The sequence below is a fragment of the Passer domesticus genome, chromosome 1, assembly GCF_036417665.1.
Source record: "Passer domesticus isolate bPasDom1 chromosome 1, bPasDom1.hap1, whole genome shotgun sequence".
Lineage (NCBI taxonomy): Eukaryota > Metazoa > Chordata > Aves > Passeriformes > Passeridae > Passer > Passer domesticus.
In genome coordinates this window covers 148,573,656-148,595,667 of record NC_087474.1, presented here as the reverse complement: position 1 = coordinate 148,595,667, position 22,012 = coordinate 148,573,656, and the positions used below count along the sequence as shown (strand labels likewise).

At 42.6% G+C, this 22,012-nt stretch overlaps 1 protein-coding gene across 1 annotated transcript in view; it reads right to left on the bottom strand.

Moving 5' to 3' along the window:
- The window catches only part of DEPTOR (DEP domain containing MTOR interacting protein), a 75,769-nt gene extending 54,928 nt beyond the window's left edge, over positions 1 to 20,841 (bottom strand). The window contains exon 1 of the mRNA XM_064395664.1: positions 20,085 to 20,841. Coding sequence (XP_064251734.1) covers positions 20,085 to 20,170 — 86 coding nt within the window. The 5' untranslated portion in view covers positions 20,171 to 20,841. The remainder of the gene's footprint in view (positions 1 to 20,084) is intronic.
- Positions 20,842 to 22,012: the final 1,171 nt, after the last annotated feature.

The following is a 22,012-nucleotide window of genomic DNA, read 5'->3' as shown; positions in this document are numbered from 1 at the left end:
GGCCAAAGAGCACAGATTTTTCGCCTCTTCTCAAGTGACATCCTACATCCTCCACTGGTAGGTAGAATTGCCTCTTTCTGTTTGAAATAGAACAGTTTGGTATCCTCCCAGAGGTCACAAAATTTGGTGTTTCTAACATAAACATATTACCTGTCTACAGGATGATAGACGGGCATCTTACTAAAAGACCACATTTTCCAAAGCATCTCAGCGACTTTGAAACAGAAGTCCCACTGAAATTTAAAACTTACAAGTCAGTTACACACCTGATTCATTACAAAATAAATTAGTATAAGGTCGTATTTGTGTATATATACATATCCAGGATAAAACTACTTAAAATGTCCTTAATCCTAAACTTTTGTCTTTGCACTGTCAGCAAAAAAATAAAATAGGTCAGTGAGGATATGAACTTTGTACACAGAAGCAATCGTGAAGGTACTCTGTGAATGCAGTGTGTGTTGCTGGGACAAGCATTTCCAGCTGGGCTTGCCAAGTCTCAGCTGAAGTGTCAGCGTTTCACTGCTGCCTGTTCCTCTTTCTATTTATGCTTCAGCTCCGCAATCACTTACTTCTGTTACTTGATATTCACAGGAGCTAAATTACCCTTTAAAACATGGGGTCATGCTGGAAATAGGATGAAGATATTTTTGTTTTGGTAGCTGTAGCAGAGCAGGAATTCTGCCATTTTAAATACATTTAGAAAGAGTGTTTTCAAAGCAGCTCCTAATAGCAGTTCTCATCACTGTGACAATCTCCCCTTTTTTGCCGACAGCCATGTATGTAGTCAAAGTGAGGAGATGCCAGAACACAGAGCCATCAACCATCTCTTGATGCACTGCAGAGAAAATCCTAAAGCTTCCAAAGAAATAACAGCTTACCAGTGTCCTTGTGGCTTTAAATAAAATGTTGTGGCTGCCTCTTTATGAAGTCTTTTTTAATACATTCAGAAAGTACTAAGGCCACTAAGCTTGCAACCAAAGGTGCACAAGGACATCCCCAATACTCATAATAACACTGTCAGGGACTAAAGCAAACTCTGGGGAACAGACACAGGCATTGCTCAGGGTCTGGGATGAAATCAACATGATGTCTCTTAGAAACTCTCTTTCAGCCCACAAATTCAGGCCAGAAATTCAGAGCCACAGCCTCCAGAGTACCCCAGACTGCAGAAGAAATTAAATCTGTGTGTTTGTATTGATCTGTCATAAAACTAGAGATCCCTTGTAAAACCTGCAGAAGCTGTGAAGTGACTAATCTCCCTGCCTGCCAAGCCATTTCATTGCATTTCACTTTAAAGTAAAATGTGTTCAAACATGAATAATATATCGAACTGCCTGTGCACTTGAACCTTGAGAGATTCTGTCTTGCTGGAAAGCATAAAACTGGGGTTTATAAATAGGAAAACACAGAATACAGGCAAGTTTTTATTTTACTTGCCCTTAGTCTTATAAGGAAAGCAGAAGACTGCCTGTCTCAGTCAGGCTGCTCACTTTTGGGGCTGAAGCTGTCAGAACTCAGCAAATCCCAGCCCTCCCTCTCTAAATGGAAGTCAGACATAATTGGGCTTCTCACTCAGTTATGGATGAGCTGGGATGCACCACAGGACAAATGTATGCAGGTCAAAGTCTATGGGATACAACTGTGTGGGTACCCAAAAGAACTGATGTACTTCTCACTCAAAAACAAGCCATCTTTGCTAATATCCACCAACTAGGTTTTATATCCACATTGATTTTCTGTGTCTCCGTTTCAGAGATATTCTTAGGCTTATTAAATCAATGTGTACTGTGAGGATTAATTTTTGCAAGGATATTTTCCCAAATCTAAACTGAAGACCACCAAAATTTTGAAGTACAGACCAGAAACCATAGCAGAACTGTTATTTCAGACATCCTATGACTGGATTAACATGATAATAAGCTCACCAGCTCGTTGACTTATGCAGAAATACCTCTCAAAAAATGAATTATTTTATGGATAGCAAACTCAGGTAGATGCAGTGAGGTCTCAAGGGAGGCCAGTGAAAATCAATTAAATTTGTGTCAGGGAATGCAGGCCTGTTATCTCAGTAACACGGCTGGAAAAAGAGAATATTCCTTTGAAATGCTAAATGGTCTAAACAGGGAAAATACAGGTCAGAGGGCCCAAATCCTACTGCAACAGATATTCCTTCTAGCACTGCCATTCAGGAACCTGGAGAGACAGAGCAGTAGCTGGGAAAGAGGATGCTCAGCTACAGGCCTGCCTCCCTGGAGTCAAGAAGAGGGCCTGCTCCAAGGACACAAACAGCTGTGGGTACCAGAAAGCCCTGCTGTGTGAGAACTCCTCTCCTGGATGCACCTGACATGCCATGGGGGCAGGGGAACCAAAAAGTTACAGGCTGAGGTCCCTTATGCAGCAAGGCTGACACCTATTTTACCCAGAGGGCAAAGCTGACTTTAGCCTTGGTACTTGCACCGTGTTGCAGCAAGTTTCAGACCACCTGAGAAACAAGAACCACCCATCCCTCAGCACATCTGGGGAAGAGCAAATCTGTAACGCCCAGAATGCAGCACAGTACTGAACCAGCCTGGAGTGCAAACAGTAAAAGGGGTTGCTATGTGCCAGAGATAACCCAAGAAATCCATGAGAGAACTGAAATCAGTCAAGTGCCTAATCTTGAGCGCAGTTTGGTATTTCTCCCACCCTGTCAGTAAGTGACAAATAGTTTTGCTGGGACATTATATGGGTAACTCTGAGCTCAAAGTCTTTCCAGGAATGGCTGCTCTCAGCCTGAGAACCACAGACCTGCAGGAGATTTTCTCCCTGGTATTCTGCACTTCTCAGAGGAGCACCAACTGTTTGGACTTCTTTCAGTGGTCCTTGGCAACCCTGCTGAACACACAAATAAAAAACCTGCCTTCATCATTAATAAAGTATCATACTGCAGTAATATCTCAATTGCTTTCCACAGTCGTTTTTCCATCTCCACACAAAACTCTTATCCAAATACTGTGCTGAATCATGACTGTCATTAAGCATAAATATCCAGTAATTAAAAGGTAAGATAGTGAGTAATACAATTCTTTGTGTTACGTACAATTGTTAACACTTAATTTTGTACTGGGGCTATGACTCAAAATTTTTAATGCACTTCCAACAAATATGTAGGTCCATCTTAAAAATTAATAAAGATGCAATATTATTTCAATATACAATATGTTGCATTAAAATAATCAAACTTTGTTTATCTGTTCATATTCTAGATGAATAGCTTCCTTTCTTTCATGTTTATTATAACTGCATTTCTAGGATTTATTTTTATTTTAAAGGAAGCTGTGATAGCAGTAAGTGCAACAGTACTCACTAAAAAGGGCAATTTGCATTGAATTTATTTAAATTTAAAAAGAAAAATCTGCCATGTTTTGACAGATACATGCTTTTTTACCTCCTCTAGCTCACAACACCCCAATATGCAGGATGCTACACTGACCAAAGACATGATTCCAGGGGAGTTCTTCTCCCTGTCTTCCAGAAGTCTATTGAAAGTCAGTGGTTGAGCACTAAACTGTAAAACAAAGCTGGAAAACTGATGCAGATTTTTAAACAGTGAAGGTAATGATCCATTTGACTGGATTGCCTAGAGGCAATTAAATTGTTAGAGGATGACCTTCACAGTTCATAAATAGACATGGAGGAACAGGTAAAACTATAAAATGTAAGGCTGTGCACTAACAACAAAATGCTCTGCTGAAAACTGGGAACTCGGAGGCTAAAAGCAACAGAGTAAGAAATAGCTGAATATGTGGTAGTGATTTTACTGGGTACAGGCTGAGACCATGCAAAAACCAAGGGCAACCTCATATCCTACTAACAGAGATGTTTCCAGAAATTATGGGGAATCCAGTTGCCTATGTCATTGTATCTGTTACTACAGAACATCTCATTCGTGACATCTCGTTCAAGAAGGATCAGCTCAAAGAGATGTAATGTAGCTCTACTCTGGTAAGAGAAATGATGAACCAGTCTCATGAGCAGAGAGAAAAAGATACTGGATTGGGAGTCTGGCCTTACCTAGACAAAAAGTGAGAAGAGCAGAATTGCAATCTTTCAGGTGTGTTGAAAGCAGAGAGCAAGAAAAGCAATTTAAGTAATGCTGAGAGATCCTAACATAAGAATTAGACAAAGTTTTTGAGAAAAGATTTCTAATTCTTACTTAAGGCAATAATAATAATAATAAATATATCAAAGGATTATGTATTGTAATAGTCTTCAGATGACCTTCCAGTCGTGTGGTTTATAATTGCATGATTTACACTGCTATCTCCAAACAACCTTGGGAATAGTGTAAGGTGGAAGAATATCAGAGGCTGACCTTAGAATGCACTATACCAGGATTCAGCCTTTTTAAAGTCTGGTTCATGTCAGCAGCAAAAAAGGAAAGTTCAAATGCTGCCTATATTCAGACACTTGCTGGTTATATCAAAGCTTTTATTACAAGTGTATATGCAGATATACAGACATTCTTGGTGTGTCTGCCAAAGCTCAGGAGCTGTAAGTATGAGAGATGTCCCCATTTTGTGAAGATGCTTCCTTGTTTTTGCCACAGTGTTCCCTGGTTTTCTTTTTTACTGTGCAAGCATCCAATAGTCCTTATCTGGCTGATTGGAAGGGTGGGGATTTAACTGGCCAGCCAACACCAAATTAGTGGCATGTTCTCCTCCAGCATCTGAAGGAGACAGTGGCATCCACCACCATCCAACCTTTGTGGCATCCAACTGTGTCAGGACAGAGCTGGGGATCGGCTGTGAGGAAACCCATCAGCTGGGGAGCAGCAGGCATAGAAGATGCATTCACTCATCCTCTTGAGATCCAGAGCACCAGGTCTGCAGGGACCTCCAGCCTCTCACCAGGGATCTTGTAAAGTTACTGCAAAGAGCACGTCTATATAATCATAGTCAGCTTGGTCTAGTCAGCTTCATCTTCTCAGCCTGGAATTTGTCTAATTTTATATAGTGGCACATATTTATTTTATTTATTGAAATAATATAGAGTATGTAATTATTAAAGTGGATAAATCAAAATAGGCTAGAAGTCTAAATCAAATGGTGTTACAGCCTTTTAGAGTTCCTTTAATTTTCTTGTCTTTGAGAGTAAAATATAAGCCAGTATGACCTTTCCAGTCAGCTGGAGGCAACAAAGCAGCATAATCCTAATTAACATTCTGCTCATTTATACATTTTCTTCTTACCGAAAATCCTGTAACATTCAATAAGATCTCACTGTCAAAAGAAAAAGAAAAAATAAACCACCATGTGCAGATGAAAAAATGAAAAATGTCTCAGAAATCTACTGACTGCCCCAGACTACACTGAGTTCTAAATGAATGCATGCCAATGGTAACAATGACTTAATCAACAATTTTGCAACATAACACTACTGCATTTATTTTTTAAACACAGAAAGGATTGCTCTCTGACACAAATGTTTTAATGGCAAAAAACCATCCTATCTGCTTTAAATCTCTATCTAGGTCAGGCAAACACGTAACAGCAAGAATTATGGTATGTGAATTTAAGGGGATTATTTAATGGGATGAAGTTGCTCACTGCCTAAATTCTGGTAGGCTAATGAAAAACTTCATCATTAGGGAAAATCTATTATTAAAAATCATACTTATATACTGAATCTATCTATTTTCCTTTTGTAAAAATCTAGCCAGGGGATTGTTTTGTTTGATTAGCTCAGCATTTTTCTACCTCTCATACATCATGATATGAACAGATACACAGCTGTGGCACAACCACTCTTCATGAATAGTTCCTTCTGTCAGGACGCTATCAAGGATGTTGTCTTGTTTGATTAGGCCTTGTCAAAAGCTCACAAGTATATAAGCTTTGAAAAGAGTAATATTACAGAGGCATTCTTTCTCTCCTCTTAAGATTAAATGGAAGTTTTCCTTTAAAGTAATAAATAAATCCCTAAGGAGTCCAGAGAAGTTCTGCTGCTCTACTGAACAGATTGCTTCCATTGCTGAGCCATGTGTTTGCCATTTCTCCTTGTAAGCAATATTCTCTCTTCACACATGCAGAAAGCTCAGTGAACAGGTATTTATGTGATCTGACAATAAATTCAAAATCGACTTCTTACTGCTTTAATAACTCAGACCATGCATCCTGACCCTTATTCACCAAGTAACAGCATCAGCTTTACACACTCATCAGCCCCAGTAGAATGCTGCTGGATTTAGATTATAACAACATGGTTATGTTTACAGCATACTCCAAACTTAGTCTTGGACCTCAACTAGAATCCAAAACACATGTTTCACAGATGGTTAGAGATAGACTTTAGATGGGCAACAGGACAAGAGGAGCCGAGCGGAGCCTGCACACTGCCTTTACACAAACTCAGATATTCACCTATCATCAGTATAAATGGCTCAACACTCTGTGTTGATCCAATTCATCACCTCGAGACCAGCCCTGACATCACGTGTCTGAAGAAAGGAAGATCTGTTGGAGCTTGGCTATGGTTGCTCCTCAGATGGTTTGAACAAGCACATTTGGGCAGACAGACCAAAGACACTTCTTGTTGCAGCTACCCAGGCACATGGAGCATGGCTAGAGCATGTGCCAAGGCTTAGTCCCTTATTGCTGCTGGCTATCAAAGCCCACTACAGTGTTCATTAGGTCTTAATTTGAACGTAACCAAAACCAGTTGAATGACAGAATCACAGAATCATATAAATGTTTATGTTGGAAAATACTTTTAAGATCATCAAGTCCAACCCTTAAGCCTGGCAAGTCCACCACTAAACCAGGTCCCTAAGTGCCATATCTTTTAAACTCCTCCAGGGATGATAACTCCAGCACTTCCCTGAGCAGCCTGTTGGAGTGCTTGACAATCACTTCAGTGAAGAAATTTTGCATAATGTTCATTCTAAACCTCCTCTGGCTCAACCTGAGGCCATTACTTGTCTCATTGCTTGTTATCTGGGAGAAGAGACCAACTGACCCCAGCTACAGCCTCCTTTCAGGGAGTTGGAAGGATTGATAAGGTCTCCCCAGAGCCTACTTTTCTCCAGGCTAAACACCCCCAGCTCCCTCAGCTGCTCCTCTCAGACACACACACTGGCTCATGTTCAGCAGCTGTTGACCAGCATCCCCAGGTCCTTTTCCAAGGGGCACCTTTCCAGCCACTCAACTCCAGCTGGAGCACTGTATGGGGTTATGAACAGAATGCAGGACCTGACACTTGGCCTTGCTGTATCTCATTAAATTGGCCTCAGCCCACTGATCCATCCAGTCCAAGCACCTTTGTAAAGCCCTCCCGCCCTCCAGCAGATCAACACTCCCACACAACTTGGTGTCATCTGCAAAGCTGCTGAGGGTGCCCTTGATACCCTCATCCAGATTGTAGATAAAGATATACAACATTTCAGTCCACATGTAAGTAGGCTGTGCAGATATGAACTGCTGAAATTGTAAAAGGTTTGTGGCCACTGAAGACATGAAACCATTGATCAAGTGGCCAACGCCTTTCTTTGCCTTTTCCTTCAGATTTTTCTTTTTCTGAGAGGGAATACTGATATTCATGTAAAAAGATGTGCTGTGTAATTTTCAGTCTGCAAGCACAACTTCACAATTTCCACTCCACTGGAAATTTTCCTTAGCCACTATGTGTTTAAATAAATTCTTCTTTCCATTTTTATTGTGCTTCTCCTGAACAGTTAATGCAATCCTTTCTTTCTTTCTCCTTTGGCCTTAAAATATCTTTCCCAAGAGTACTGTTACTGGCCCCATCTAAACTCAGATGTTCCATATTTATCAGAAAAGCAAGCAACACAGGGTACAAACATATTTTGTGTGAAATTATGTAGGAAATACTGTTTCAGCTGGTGTTGATCTACAGATTCAATGAAAAAAGTAATATGAAGTTATTAATACATTAGTTTGGAGCAGCTCTAGCCCCTCTGTAGCCCAACAAAGTGAATGCAAGCAATTATCTTTTAACCACTGGTGTCTGATTCATTACAGGAGGCCCAAAGCATAGCACTTGGAAAAACCACCACTTTATAGAAAACTAAGGAGATTGGATTTTCCCCCATGAGGAAATATTTTTAAAGAACCTAGGCCTTGCAACAATGTGATAAAGCATAATGGCATATAGAGAAAGCAAAAATCTCATTGTTTTGTGTGTGTTGAAAGAAATATTATTATTTTTAAATAGGTGGGATAATGATAGGACACATGCTTGATATAAGCATGTCTTTGATTGCAGGACAGACTACCAGATGAGATGTGCTCCTCCAAGGGAAGAAAATTTTAATAGTTCAAATACCTTCCTACCTCAATTTGTGAATGAAAATCCTCTTTCCACAAGCAAAGCTGGAGCTGCAGGACTATGCTCAGGATCCTGTGCACACAAATGAGCTCCCAAACTGGTCCCTCCTTTGTGCACAGCATGAGGGGATCTGAGAGCATCATGCAGGCAGTGAGAAGAGGAGCAGGTGGCTGGCCCTGAGATTTCTGTTCCTCCTGCAATGCCAACATGGCACAGCCAGCAGCATTTCTGGCACCGTGACCTACTGGCCTTACAGCACATATTACTCTCCACATTGTCTCCAGCCTTTTTCCTATTCTCACACTTCAAGGGTTGCTATAAAACCAGCATGTACCAAATATGTGGGTTTTGGTTTCTGTACCCCTAGTTCTTGAGACATGAATCTACAGATCACAAACATATTGGAAAGAAATCTTGGTGGCAGGAAGAGTTGTGATGTTGGCGTTTGATGAATCTCATGTGATCTGAGGTAAAATCCTAGCCTAACCTAAGGTATTGAGGTCAAGGGAGTCAGGCTGTCACCTTCACATCTTCCTAAAAATCCTTGAAACAGAGAGATTTCAAAAGTTCTTGGGTTTCATTTGGAAATGGATACATTTCTCATCTTAAATTTGCTTGAAAAGCTGGACAATGTGAGAGCAGTGGTACAAACTAACGCAGATGATTTTGCACTGGACTAGGTTAAGAGGCATTCCTAGGAGCCTTCCCACCAGTGTCACTGAGCAGATAATTATCTCTGGTTATCAGCCAATAACAAAAAGCTGATGATATCAGCCACCACAGCTTAAAGAAGACAACACATTATGCCTTCATAAAATATTCAGTTGGAAGGGATCTCTGGAGGTCATCTGGTCCAACCTATACTGAAAGCATAACCAGTTAGTACAAGTTGCTCAGGGTCATGTCCAGGCAAGATTTTAATATTTCAGAGCTTCTCTGGACTCCTATTCCAGTTTTTTACTTAGGCTCAGAGACAATAATTCTTTCTAAATATCTGATTAGAAAGTCCCTTGCAAATTTTGACTACTGCCTCTCGTACCATCCCTGTGCACTTTGGAAAATTCTCTTCCCCTTTCCCTACATTGTCCCATTTTAGCAGTTGCAACCAGAAGAATTCCCCAGGCCCTTTCTTCTCTAGGCTGAGCAGACACAGCCCTCAGCACCTCCTTGTATATCACATGCCCTGGCCAAACCCCAACCTGAGAACCAGCTCTCCTTGGGGCTTGAGTCTTGTAGAAAGAAAACATTTTGCAGTCTATTTAAGAGTTGCATAATTTTGCATAAATTAAAGTTAAATAAATAAATTTTATTAAAATAAAATAAAGCTTTTCATAAACTTTGTTTTATTTCTTCTGTTCAGTGTGTTTTTAAGAGCCCATTTTCATCCCCTGTCTAATTAGACATGTAGTAACATCATACCAATGGCTCCTATTATGGACCTATTTTTCTTGCCACAGAGATCTACTTACTAACTTCATTTAATCTCATCTATTTCTACCATTTCCCAAAAGACTTGAAAGGTGTGCGTTTGTCTAACATGCTAAGAGTTTTGAAAATAACTGTCCAAGGCAAGTCTTTAAGCTTCTAGACATTCTCAAAATGGCATTTGTACAATCTTTTTTGGGATTTATACATGATAATGCTACTTTGAGCTTCTTCCTGTGACAGTTTCCCTGTTTGCACTGAACAACCAGCAAAATAGCAGTTTAAGCTGAGTTACTTTTTCTACATCTTAGTAAAAATAAATTAATTTCAACTAGAGGAAAGTGTAAGTTAATTATATCCTGAGCATCAGGAAACAATTAACAGCTTTCTATTATATCGCCCTAATTTCTAAGCTATACAATTATATGCTGCTGCAGAAAAGGATGTATGATTATCAAGACAAGGATCTTTTCAGAAAAAAATGAAAGGAAATTGTTCCACTGCTGACAATCAGTGCTATAAATAATGCCTAGCTAATATCATTTCAGAAGTAATTTACATTATTTGCAATCCTAACTTTGAGTGATGTGTTGGCTGTGTGTTGTCAGATTCTCCTTCCAGAGAGGATGAGCATAAATGTTGGACTGATTCCTCAGATAAACCCTCAAAAATTCAGCTTCCTGTGAATATTTTGCAATACTCATTGGAATTAAATCAAAAATCATTGTTTTTACTAACCATATTGTAATTATTTCTTGCATTTGTTTTGCCTCTTAAATCAGGGCCAAGACTGGCTTATACAAACACAAAGGCACAGGCAGGCCTGCTTTAAGCAGCCACAATGCCTTGAAGACACAAGTCACAATGCAACAGAGCAACAGACACAACATACAAACACTTCTTTTTAAGTGCCAGCAAACCCATTTGGCCCAATATGGAGGTGAGGCGTGCAGACACAGAGCCAGTGGGTTGTACAGCTGTTCAGCTGGACACTAACAGAAACACTACAGAAAAACACCCCACAGTACTTAATGTGAGAAGCAAGGAAGCAAACCCACACAAACCCCTGTAACACAAAGTCAAAGGCTACTGTGCTGGATGGCCACTGCACTACTGGGGGTGGGAGAATCTTCCCAAACCAGCTACAGCACATAAGATTCATACAGGATAAATATCATAGTGCTGCATCAGCAGAACTTTGGTCTCTGCAGATTCCTTGTGCAGATTTCTTGTGTCCCTTTCAGGACAGCTACGCCACTCCCCCAAAAAGTTTAAGCTCTGTTTCAAGCTCTCCTTCCCTATTATTGTCTACCTCAAGTCTTCTGTGCACTGTACTCCACAAACATCATCTTGTTTGAAATTATCTAGCATTACAGCTTGGAAATATAGCTGCCACAGCCCTTGAGAAGAATAACAGTGTCCATCTCCCAGATTCCTTCCACTGCCTTCTCCTCTTCTGTCACACCAAACACAGTATTACAATACTTGGCTTTCAAGCTCCCATTTTTGCTAGCACCATCTCTTTGATGTGTTGGCTTTTGCTCTGATCAGCCATTTAGTACCAGTTTGTCATTTGATTTTTTACCTTTAAGTGAGCATCTCTGTACTTGCTGCCTTAATACAGAAACCCCATCCAAACAGCTACAAACCCATTAGGATAGAGTCACCCAAATCTTGTCTAGCATTGCTATGACCTCTGCCAAAAACCTGATGTGTAAACAAGGGCTGAGAAGGTCAAGAACGGGGTGAGAAGGGGCTCCTGGACTGGCAGGGCTGTACTTTTAACTTCAAGAACTGATTCCCTGAGAAGACAATCTCACTGTAGGGTCCCCTGCGCTGACCTCAGGCCAGCTGATCTTATCCCTTACACCATCATCGGCGCTAGTTTGACAAAATGACACCCTGGCTGAGCCCCCAAGACTGTTCACCATGGGCTCAGACACACACTAATGCAGTACCCCAGCCATGCAGCAGAAGCCCCAGTCCAAGGAAATTGGGCTGCTCCTTTCTGCAGCGGTAGCCAGACACATTGAATCAACAGTCCTGTAAAACCCACAGTGTGACTTTGCCCTGGTTCCTCACAGAAACCAGAAAACTCTCCTCTGCCTGCAAATCCCTGTGACACTGCTGTGGTAGCCCATGACCCAACCACACAATTGCAAGGAAATGGAGAATTACAGCCTTGTGATGTGAAAACATGCTTCTATATTCACTCTGAATTAGCAAGTGCAATCAGAAACAATTTTTAATTATACTCAACTGCACCTTCGAGGTCTGAACGCATTTACTGGATTGAGGCACTGCTAAGATGAAAACAATGAAAACTGTAAAAGGCTGATAATGAAGGTCAGGGTTGCCTTCTGAAGTAGTGCTGTCACACTGGTGATAGCCTGGTCATGCAAATTGCACAGCACGAATTCCAAAACACATGAAATGTCAGTATTTGAATGTCCATTCAGGCACAATACTGAATATAGAAGTAAAGGTAAAAGCCTTGAAAGAAAAAAAACATTGTCAAACTTAGTCTCTGTTTCTGTCCAATAACAGCATGTACACTGGGCATTTTAAACTCAACACCATTTTTACAATGTCTTCTACCAGAGTCTGAATTTTTTTAATGGGAATCCAGCAAATTAAACCCTGAGGGGGTGGTCAAGCAAACCCAGCAGTGGCTGCTGCCACAGTTCCCTCTCCCTGTACTTGACCACTTGTTTCCATTATCTCCTTTGCTCCAGTGTTGGCACTGGTCTGACTTCATGCTGAACCTGTTTAGAAAGTTAAATTTTTCTTATTTGGCTTCAGCTGCTTCAGTTCCCCGAACTTCTGATCCCAGAGAAACACCAGTACGAAGTGCAAGGGAAGTGATAAGAGCGGGGCAGCAGCAGCCTGAAGCTGGATCAGCTCTATCAGTAAACCACAGCCTCAAACCGTGCGTATTCCAGTGACATGGGGGAAGCCAGCACCCGTTTCTGCCCCTGAACTTCTTCAGAGAAGGCTTTTTTGTGGTCATGTGGTAAACTGGTTTGTAAAACTGACCCAACTGAAATACCAACCTTCCAAAAGCTCTGCTGATCACTCCCCCAGTGCAGGTCACCATATGGTGATGGTCCAGAGGTGCTTAAGCCAGTCCGAAAGAGAGGAAACACAGAGGAGTGAACCAGAAGGCAAGAACACCCATTTAACTCCAGCAGTTTATGTATTAAAATTGTTTAAAATATATGGTTACATGTCCTGATCTTGTTTAAGAATAAAACCAACAATCCATGATAAACACATGAAATGCATCCTTCCCTCAACAAATGCCAGCAGTTCTGCTGAGACTTCAAGCTTTACACTTTCTGTCTTTATTAACCTTCAGAGCCTCAACACAGCTCTTCTTCAAAGACCAGATACATAAACCAAACCTGATTAGCTCTTGCTTCTTCCCCAGCCTTTGATCCCCTTTGCCAGCTCTTTATCAGTTTAACCTCTTCTCACTTAAATTTATTCTGAGGAGATGACTGGCCTTGAACACAGGAAAAAAGTATCTCTGAGTTAGCAAAAGTCTTACTTACAAGTAAGACTTACACAAGTCTGCTCTGCCAGGATGGTAGAAGCAAGAGAATTAACAGAATAACAATACCAGGGTTATGAAAATAAAAAGCAGAATAAATAGCATGAGAGTTAGAAGGGCCCTGAGCCTTGGAAGGTGATGTCTGCTTCTGAGAGCAGACCCCAAGCCCAGAGCTACCACCAAGCTGTCACACAGTATGTGGACACAATGACAGGGACAAAGAAGTCTATGTCAGAAACTTAGCTGGACTACAGAGAGGCTGACATATTCTGCTGTGACACTATCCTTCACTCTCTTAAGCTCTACATCATAGAAAGCACTGAAATTCTGTGAGTTTTACACTTCAAAAAGTACTGGAGTTTACAGATACCTCAATTAAAATGAGATGCACTAACTCCTCCCTTGTCCTTTTTCATCTATCCAATAGTAAAAGCTTTCTAACCTCCCTCCTGGCTCCAGTCTGGTCTCTTCACTGATGTGACTCTAGGGGGTGAAAAGAGCAGATTCTTTCCTGAAGAGAGTACCCAGAAACCCCTACCTATTTTGGTATACACTCTCTGCATCTCCACACTTGGGAGTTATTTTTCTCTGTGCTTTCAGGATGCCACTCTGGAGCTCAAGGTCTGACCTCCCAAACCAGAAATCCCACTCCTGACAGAACCCCACCTTGGTGGCTTCACACAGACTATCCCACCCCGTCCAGAACCCACCACTGCTGCAAAACACTACAACCAACTGCAGCCAAGATTTGTGTTGCAAGGGCTTTATTTTTCCTCAGAGCATACAGCAGCTACCCCTGTTGGGACCTGATAAACAGCTCAAATTCCTGGGCACTACCACTGCACAAACAGTAAATTATAATGACAAGTGATAGGAGGACTTCTCTGTCATGGTGCCAACCTACGGCCACTGCTCCCACAGAAGCAGGGTTCATGTAATAAATGCAAACCTAGACTGATTTTGGCACATTCATTCTGCCTTCCCTGCATGACCATAAACATTGAAACAAGTTTCTTTCACTTTTTCATAGGCAGCTCCTCTAACATAAAATAAATAAAAAATATTCTTGCACATGCTATACACATCAAGTCGCCTGCCAATCTCTGCTAACCTGAGACAAAAGTTAATGATTGACTCCATCTGGAATGGAATACATAAAATATACAGCACAAACCACTCATACAACATTTGCCTTCTTATGTACACAGTGAAAGAACGATCACTATTTGCACATGCATTGTTAAATACTTGATCTCTGAGCTGCACTTCAGGAAAGTTACTGAGGGCAACAACTGAATTATTAAAAGGCATAGCTACGAGGAAAGAAATAAGGAAACAATGCCTTACATCTTCATTTCTAGAAATGTTGAATAGCCCAGATTTTACTGAAGGACATGAGAAATTGAGAAATTGAAATTACTGGCCTAGGAATCCCACATACAGATATATATTTATAAAGATGGAATTTGTCATTAGAATTAGTACCAATACGCAAGAATGAAACACATGAAACTATGAAGAATAAAAGACTCTAGGAAAAATGAACATATAAATTTGAGAAACACTTTTTTAAAAAAATTAAATAATTTATAGTAAAAAAAATAGGTAATTGAAATTGTTGTGATAAGAGTTAGTGGGAAACCCGATTTCAGAACACTTCATTTTGCAGCTTTACCAGCCTTCACTTTGACATCTTTTCTTTCAATGTATCACTCTAGTGAAACCTCACAGAGAAAAATGATAATTTTTTGGTTGCTTGATTCTGGAAAACAAATTGATGGAAGTGAAATTATTTGTACAGAGAGTTCTGGAGGAGTCTGTTCCATAGAGATTTCATTATATAATCTCTGTGTTCTATCCACACTGAGGAAGTAAGCATACAAGGGTCTTCTCAAGTGAGACAACTGAAAACTACTTTTTTCAAGGTTAGTTTTGAACCCAATCAGCACTTGGGAAATGCAACCACTGGTGAAAAACTAAGGAAGTTGCAAGAAAAGTGTTCAGGGGGTAGAAAAACAATCATTCCCTGAGGAGGAAGTACAAAATTGGATTGTCTTAGGCAGATTGCAAAATCTCATTTTAAGAAAATCTGTCAGTTCTTCAAATGGCATATACGTTAGTTTAACATGTAGGGATGTGACTTGCGAATAACTGACCTCTAGGCAATTATGAATCTCAAATCCTTTTACAGTCTAAGCTTACACCAGCGTCTTAACACGCTTTCAAACCCAGTGATAGCATTTAATCAGTTCTGTAACTCTACAGTTTATACAATCCTGTATCACAGCAATACATTAATACTAAGGGTCTTTTGACACCATTGCTCTAGAAACTATCACTGTTTTGTGCCATGGGATTTCTGCACCTTAGAGTGCTAATGAACATTTCAATCCTACAACCATGAAAAAAATGTTGACTGTTTATTGCTTAGAATAAGAAAACAGTTATGGACCTGTAGGTGCTGCTATCCTTCACAAGTTAATGACTCTGAAAGTTATGCACTCAAATGTGGCTTCTGAAAGTGATAAGGCTCCTGAAGGAAAACTTCTGGAAGATGAGTGAAACTGTTTTTTTCTTACAGCTTCAAAATGTATAGCTGTTTCAGGTAAAACCTTTAACTCTGTGAATCAAAATTCATACACCAACTCTGACAAAAAGAGAAATAAATTTCTGTTGAAACTTTTGTCTCTTCCAAAAGAAAGAAAAATCTCTAAGAAACATGTTTCATATTTCTCTAAGTAGAAAGAAAGACGATGCTGATTATAAAAACTATTCTATCAAAATCACTGCCTCATCTAGAGAAGTGTGTATAAATAAAACATATTTATTTACCCAACTCTTTAACAGAAATGTGGATAGGGAAAGATGTAGTTTCTTGTGAAAGCTGGTGATAAAGAAGGATCCAAAAGTCTGCAGAGACATTAAGTGTCATTAAAGTTACACCTACTACAGAGAACTGCACACCATATCCAAAGGCAATAAGAGGTGTTTAAATATTGCTGCTCAGTCGACTGAAGTCTGAGGATTCCTGAATTATTAGGCACATTTTCTGCAAGAAATTAGGGACTCTTGGGAGATACACAATATTTTGGTGACAATCTGGCATCAAGAAACAATTAGCAGATGAGGAGATTTCAGACACCCTTACCTTGGAAGACAGGCAACCAGAATGGATATCAAAACATGCCCATTGAAACTGGTTGCCAGAGGGCAAGATCAGCTCTATCCAAGTCAGTGCTCAAACCCAGACATAACACTTTAATCCTTCTGCCAAACAGTGCTGAAATGGGCACAACCTGTTGCCTTCAGCCACGAGAGAAATGAGCTTGGAATTGCTCTGCTTCTGAAAAAATTCTTAACTACTTCAGTAGTGCTGTTATTAAGCTTCCATCAGTGACTGTGGATGTGACACCTTCCTTCAGGCACTCCCAGCAAGGCCAAGGAAGCTCAGGGACATTCACTTCCCTGGGCCTGTACCAGGCATGGATTTGCAGGCAGGGATGTAGCAGGGTGAGGCTCCAAGGGCTTTCCCAGTCCTGAGGAATCCGAAGGCCCCATGATCCTCTCAAACATTTTAAGGGCAGTGCTGTTCCAACCTCCTGAGAAGAGAGAGCTCACCACTGAACAGCTGTAGGGTCTCTGCAGCAGAACAAAGGGAAAAGCTGAGATTTTGGGTGGCTGGAGTTGTCAGGCAGCCAGAGCCTGCAGTTTGTCCCTGCAGGACCATCGGTGCCAAAGCTCACAGCCGGGTCATGCCCAGCCCAGCTTTCTCTCTTGTGAATCTCTTGCATAGCAACAGAAGCTGCCAAAGGTCTGTGCTGGTGTGTCACACTGCTGAAATCTTCAGCTTTCCTTCACAGCTGTCAGCTTAATAATTTAAAGGTTCGCCAAGAGCCAAACTTCAAAGTCCTCACTTTAAAAGATACGTTTCTATTAACCAAAAGTAAGAGTTAGGTATTTGCTCAGACTGGGTATAGAGGCAAAGGACACAACTGGATGTAAAAATTTACCATGTTGTCTAACATATAGCTCAACATACAGCTCTCATTTCTTTTCCCATAAATCACCCCACCCATGGGCCAGGATTTACATCACAACCTGTGCCAGCAGCCAAGTTGCTGGGTGCCAGCTGACATTGCACACATCAGGGCAGAGGCTCCTGACCTTGCAAAGGCAAAACACACACCACAGGCAGCCAAGAGACAGGAACAAGGAGAAGGAAAAAACTCTTTGTCCTACTCCTTTCCCTCCCCCGCCACTGTGCACTTGTCTAGGGAGTGGAAGAGGACACAGGGCTTCCATTGCCACCACAGGCACTGCCAGTGTGCAAAGCCAGGCTTGCCAAGGTGCTGCTCAGACAACTTTGACCCTCACGGCCTCAGATCCCTGCCAGAGAAGGACGGACATGCAACAGCCGATGGGAATGAGAGCTGTGAGGCAATGCATGAGGCCAGAGCGAGGCAGGCACTAGGAACTTTGCAAGGAATTTAAATCAAGCAGCTCTGGTAAGTATTTGAGTTTAGACACACGTGCTGTTTGGTCTAGTACAAGAGTGCTTTAAATACCTCCACTTGGTTGGGTTTGTGTAAGTAACACCGTGCTCACAGTTTCATTTTACACTTTTACTCCTCAGTTATGTGCTCATCTTGCATGCACTTTCACCCAAATACACACATAATCACCTGTCTGGCTACATCAATCCCACTGGGGAATCTTGCAGTTGTAAGCATCACTAAGAATAGAGTACAGTTTGCTGCCTTGAGTGCACGTGTGTGCTGGTTTTCTATCATCTGTTTGCCTGCCCCAAAGGCTGCTGATATAAACTGTCTTTGATCCTGAAAACACTCCACGTTTTCATTTCACATTAACAATTATATGCTTATCTTGGACAGGAAAAGGGAAACTTTAAATGCAGGGTTGGCTACAACTTGTCTGCCAGCCAGTCTTCTATCACTTATTTGTGGTTTTTACTGCCCGGAAAACTGAAGAATACAAATCCTTTGCACAGAATATCCCAACACAGAAATAGAAGTTAAGAAAAAACTGGGGGAAGCAGACAATTTTGGATGCAGTTTCACAACACAGTTCCAGCTGACCCAATAGCAATGGAAGTCAGCAGATCAGAAAATCAACCTACACACCAAATCACCACACTAGATGTGTTTTCAAGAAGTCCAAGAAGTTACTGAGCAGGCACAAAGAGGAGGTGGGACTACACTGCTGGGCAGCAGGAAAAGGGCCAGAAGAAGAGCAGATCTCCCTGCTCAGCAGCAGCCAGACATTATGCACACTGACTTGCTCAAGAACTCCCAGTCCAAGCAGATATAAGTCACTTCTTATAGATTCATAAAGGAATGCCCACAGGTGACTTCACAGGATGGGCAATAATTATTTTGTATCTGCAAATCATCTTGCCCAAAAAGATGACTGTGTTTCAATACCTTAATAAATAAAATGACAAATGTAATTATTGATAACAACACAGATGAGCTGATTCTAGGAGCCTGATTTGACAACATTTCCTCAGTTTCACCTTTGAGAAAGATTGCAAAGCTTTTGCTTTTACATTTAACTATGAGGTATACAGAAAGATTAATGTGATCCTTATAGACATTTTGTATTAGCCTGAAATCTTCAACTTCTAGTAAAATAAATTAGGAACAACAGAATTCTTATCCGACACTTGGGTGCTCAACTCTGCACCAAATCCACTATGCAGGACCTGTGCCAGTGTACTCTGTCACCCTAAAGGCTACTGTGAAGCAAAATCTCAACTTGGAGGAGGCACTGGTGTGTACTGCAGCCAGATCACCAAAATAACATTTACTTGACAAACAGGAGTAACACTGGTGTGCATCACAAAGTGGCACTTCTCCTTACTTCGTGGCTGCAAACAGTAACAGTGTCTGTACTAGCAGCAATGATGGTATCTGCCAAAGCAAGGATACACTTTTTAGTGTTTGTCTGGCATCTGAGAAAAAAGTTTCAAAAAATTAAAGAAAAACTACTGAAAAAATATTTTTACTATCCCCTTCTAGTTACTTATGTAACACATTATAGTGAGATTTTCTTCCTGAATCACAAGATGATCCATCACCAAATCGACATTATTAAAATTACTTTTTCTCCTCTGCTCTATAGGTACAGCTGGCACATATAGCCAGCATACACCACAGAATTAAAAATTAACTGAGTCAAGCATTTTTGTTCAAGGCTCCTGTGCTGCTCACAACTCCAGTCACACAGCACTGTTAATTGCTGCTGGCACTGACAGTAGGGATCCCCTTCCATCTGCTGGGACCAGCTGATGCAGAATAAAAACAGTCCCTTGGAGCGAGGCGCAGCGCTGCGGGGTCAGTGCCCAGTGCCGGCCGGGCTGCGCGGAGCGCTGCCCTCCGTGGGGTGCTGAGACACTTTATCTCTGGTTTCTTGGGGGTTTTTATCTTTAAAGACGCGGCTCTCCTGCAGCGTTGGATGCCTTTGGTGCCGCAGCCGCCTCTCCGCAGCCCGCGGGGGAGCGGAGGTGCCGCGGCACAAGCCCCGTGCTGTGCTTCACCTCCGGGGCTCGCAGCGCTCCTGAGGCCCCTCGTCCTCACCGCTGCTGAAAGCCGGAGCGCGGGCCCGCGATGGAAGCAGGGCAGGTGCTCCGGTGCAAAGAAAGTCCGCGGGGACAGACCCTCGCCCTCCGCCCCCCAAGCCTCCCCCTCCCGCCGCCAGCGGGGCTGCTGCTGACCGCGGGTACGCGTCCCCGGCAAAGCGGGGGGAAGGCAGCGCTTACCGGAGCTGCTCGCCGGTGAGCAGGACCTCGGCCATGTGCTCCAGCTCCGCCGCTTTCTGCTGCATGCTGCTCATGCCCTCCTCCATCGCCGCCGGCCTGCGGGCTCAGCACCTCCGGTGAGGGGCACCGGGACTCGCCGCCCGGCGGCTCCGGGCGCCTCCCGAGCTCCGGAGCTCCGCGCCGGGGAGGCGGGCAGCGACAGCCGCCTGCTGCCGCTCCGGCTCACCTGAGCGCCTCAGGTCACTTTTCCCCTCGGCAGGCTCGGATCCCTCCCGCCGCTTCCCGTGTTATTGTGTCACTGGCAGGCGGAGAAACACATGGCTGCAGCCGCCGCGCCGCAGCCGGGCTCGCCGAGGCAGCAGCGGCCCCCCCCGGCTGTCGCACGGCAGGGTCGGCGCTGCCCCCGCGGGAAGGGGCCGCTCCCCGGCGGGGGCTGCGAGCCCAGCGCCCGCTGCTCTGCGCTCCCCGCCTGCCCCGGCCCGGGAGGCGGAAAGCGGCCGCGCACGGGGGAGCGCAGCGCTTCCCGCGGGGGCGAAGTCCCGCGCCCTCCCCTCAGCGCTGCCGGGAGGAGCGCTGAGCTCGGGAGAAGCCGATCCGACTGCGCGGGAGGAGACGCGACTGCTGCCCGCTCAGGTAGAGCGGGCTGCGCCTTGGAAGCGATCCTTGGAGATGCAGCGCGGGGCGGGTTAGCAGAAAGGAAGCTGCTGATCTGGGGTTTCAACCTCAAAAACTGTTACTGCCCTCCTGCTCTCCACATTTCCGCTTATCTGCCACACAGGGGTTATTTTCAAACCCTGGTCCCCTGCTTACATCAACTCTGTCTCCAAGCGACAGAGGATGCAGAATTCTTGAGGGCAGAGGAATATTTTGTCTTGGAAACGGGAAATAAATTGCAAGGTCATGAACACTGTCAACATTTTTATGGGGGAAAAAATCGCCCTTTTCTTCAAAAAAAGTCCAGGAGAAGGCATCATCTGCAGTGGTCCAACCATGGTTTTCATTTGCAAACACATGCAATACCTTGATTGCCTACTCATTGCCTTTATATCTGTCTGCACATACTCTGTGTGCATGGAAATTGTGTCTGCTAAAGTACTTGCAATACTGTCATCGATTCAGAACCAAAATGATAGAACCACAAGAAAAACTAAGAAGGAATCAAGTGAACCTAGTAGTAACGAGACTGCAGACAATGGGAAGAAGGTGTTGTTTGCATTGTCCATAGTAGAACTGTGGCATTTATTACCAAAGGTGGCTCTGGATGTAAAAGAATGGACTTGTAACTAAAGAGAAAAACACTTGGAAAAGAAATCTACATGGGGTTACTAAGCAGACAGAAGCCACATCCAGCTCAGGAAATTCTCTGTTCTAAAAATAATGGTCTCACAAGGCAAGCACTTGTGTGACATTTCATATGTGCTCTCCCTGCTGCTCCCTATGCATCTGTTTATAGCCACTGAGATGAACACAGGACTAGATGGACCTTTGGTTCAACCCAGTAGAGTCCTTTTAATGAGCACCTTTGTGGGTCTCAAAGAGCACGAGATGTTCATGAATAGCAAAGGGAGAAAAAGGGAGAAAAACACAATCTGCCTTTGTTTCATTCGGGCCAGAGAGAGGGACACCTTAAGACTATAAGCACTACAGTTTGAGATTATTTTCTGTAAATTTGGAAGACACACATTTAATCTTAATACTTGCAAACAGCCTCTAATTCCACTCATACTGAAAACATACAAAGTACAGATTCACAGAGCTGGAAACAAAAAGAGAATTGAAACAACCATCTCATCTGACCTTATCTTTAAAGACAAAGAATGTACAAGCAATTTTTATCAAGCGCTTTATCACATGACTGAAGGAAAGACAATTTCAAGAGAATGTACATTGCAGACCATTTCTGGGTAAATCCTTGGCTCTTATCACCT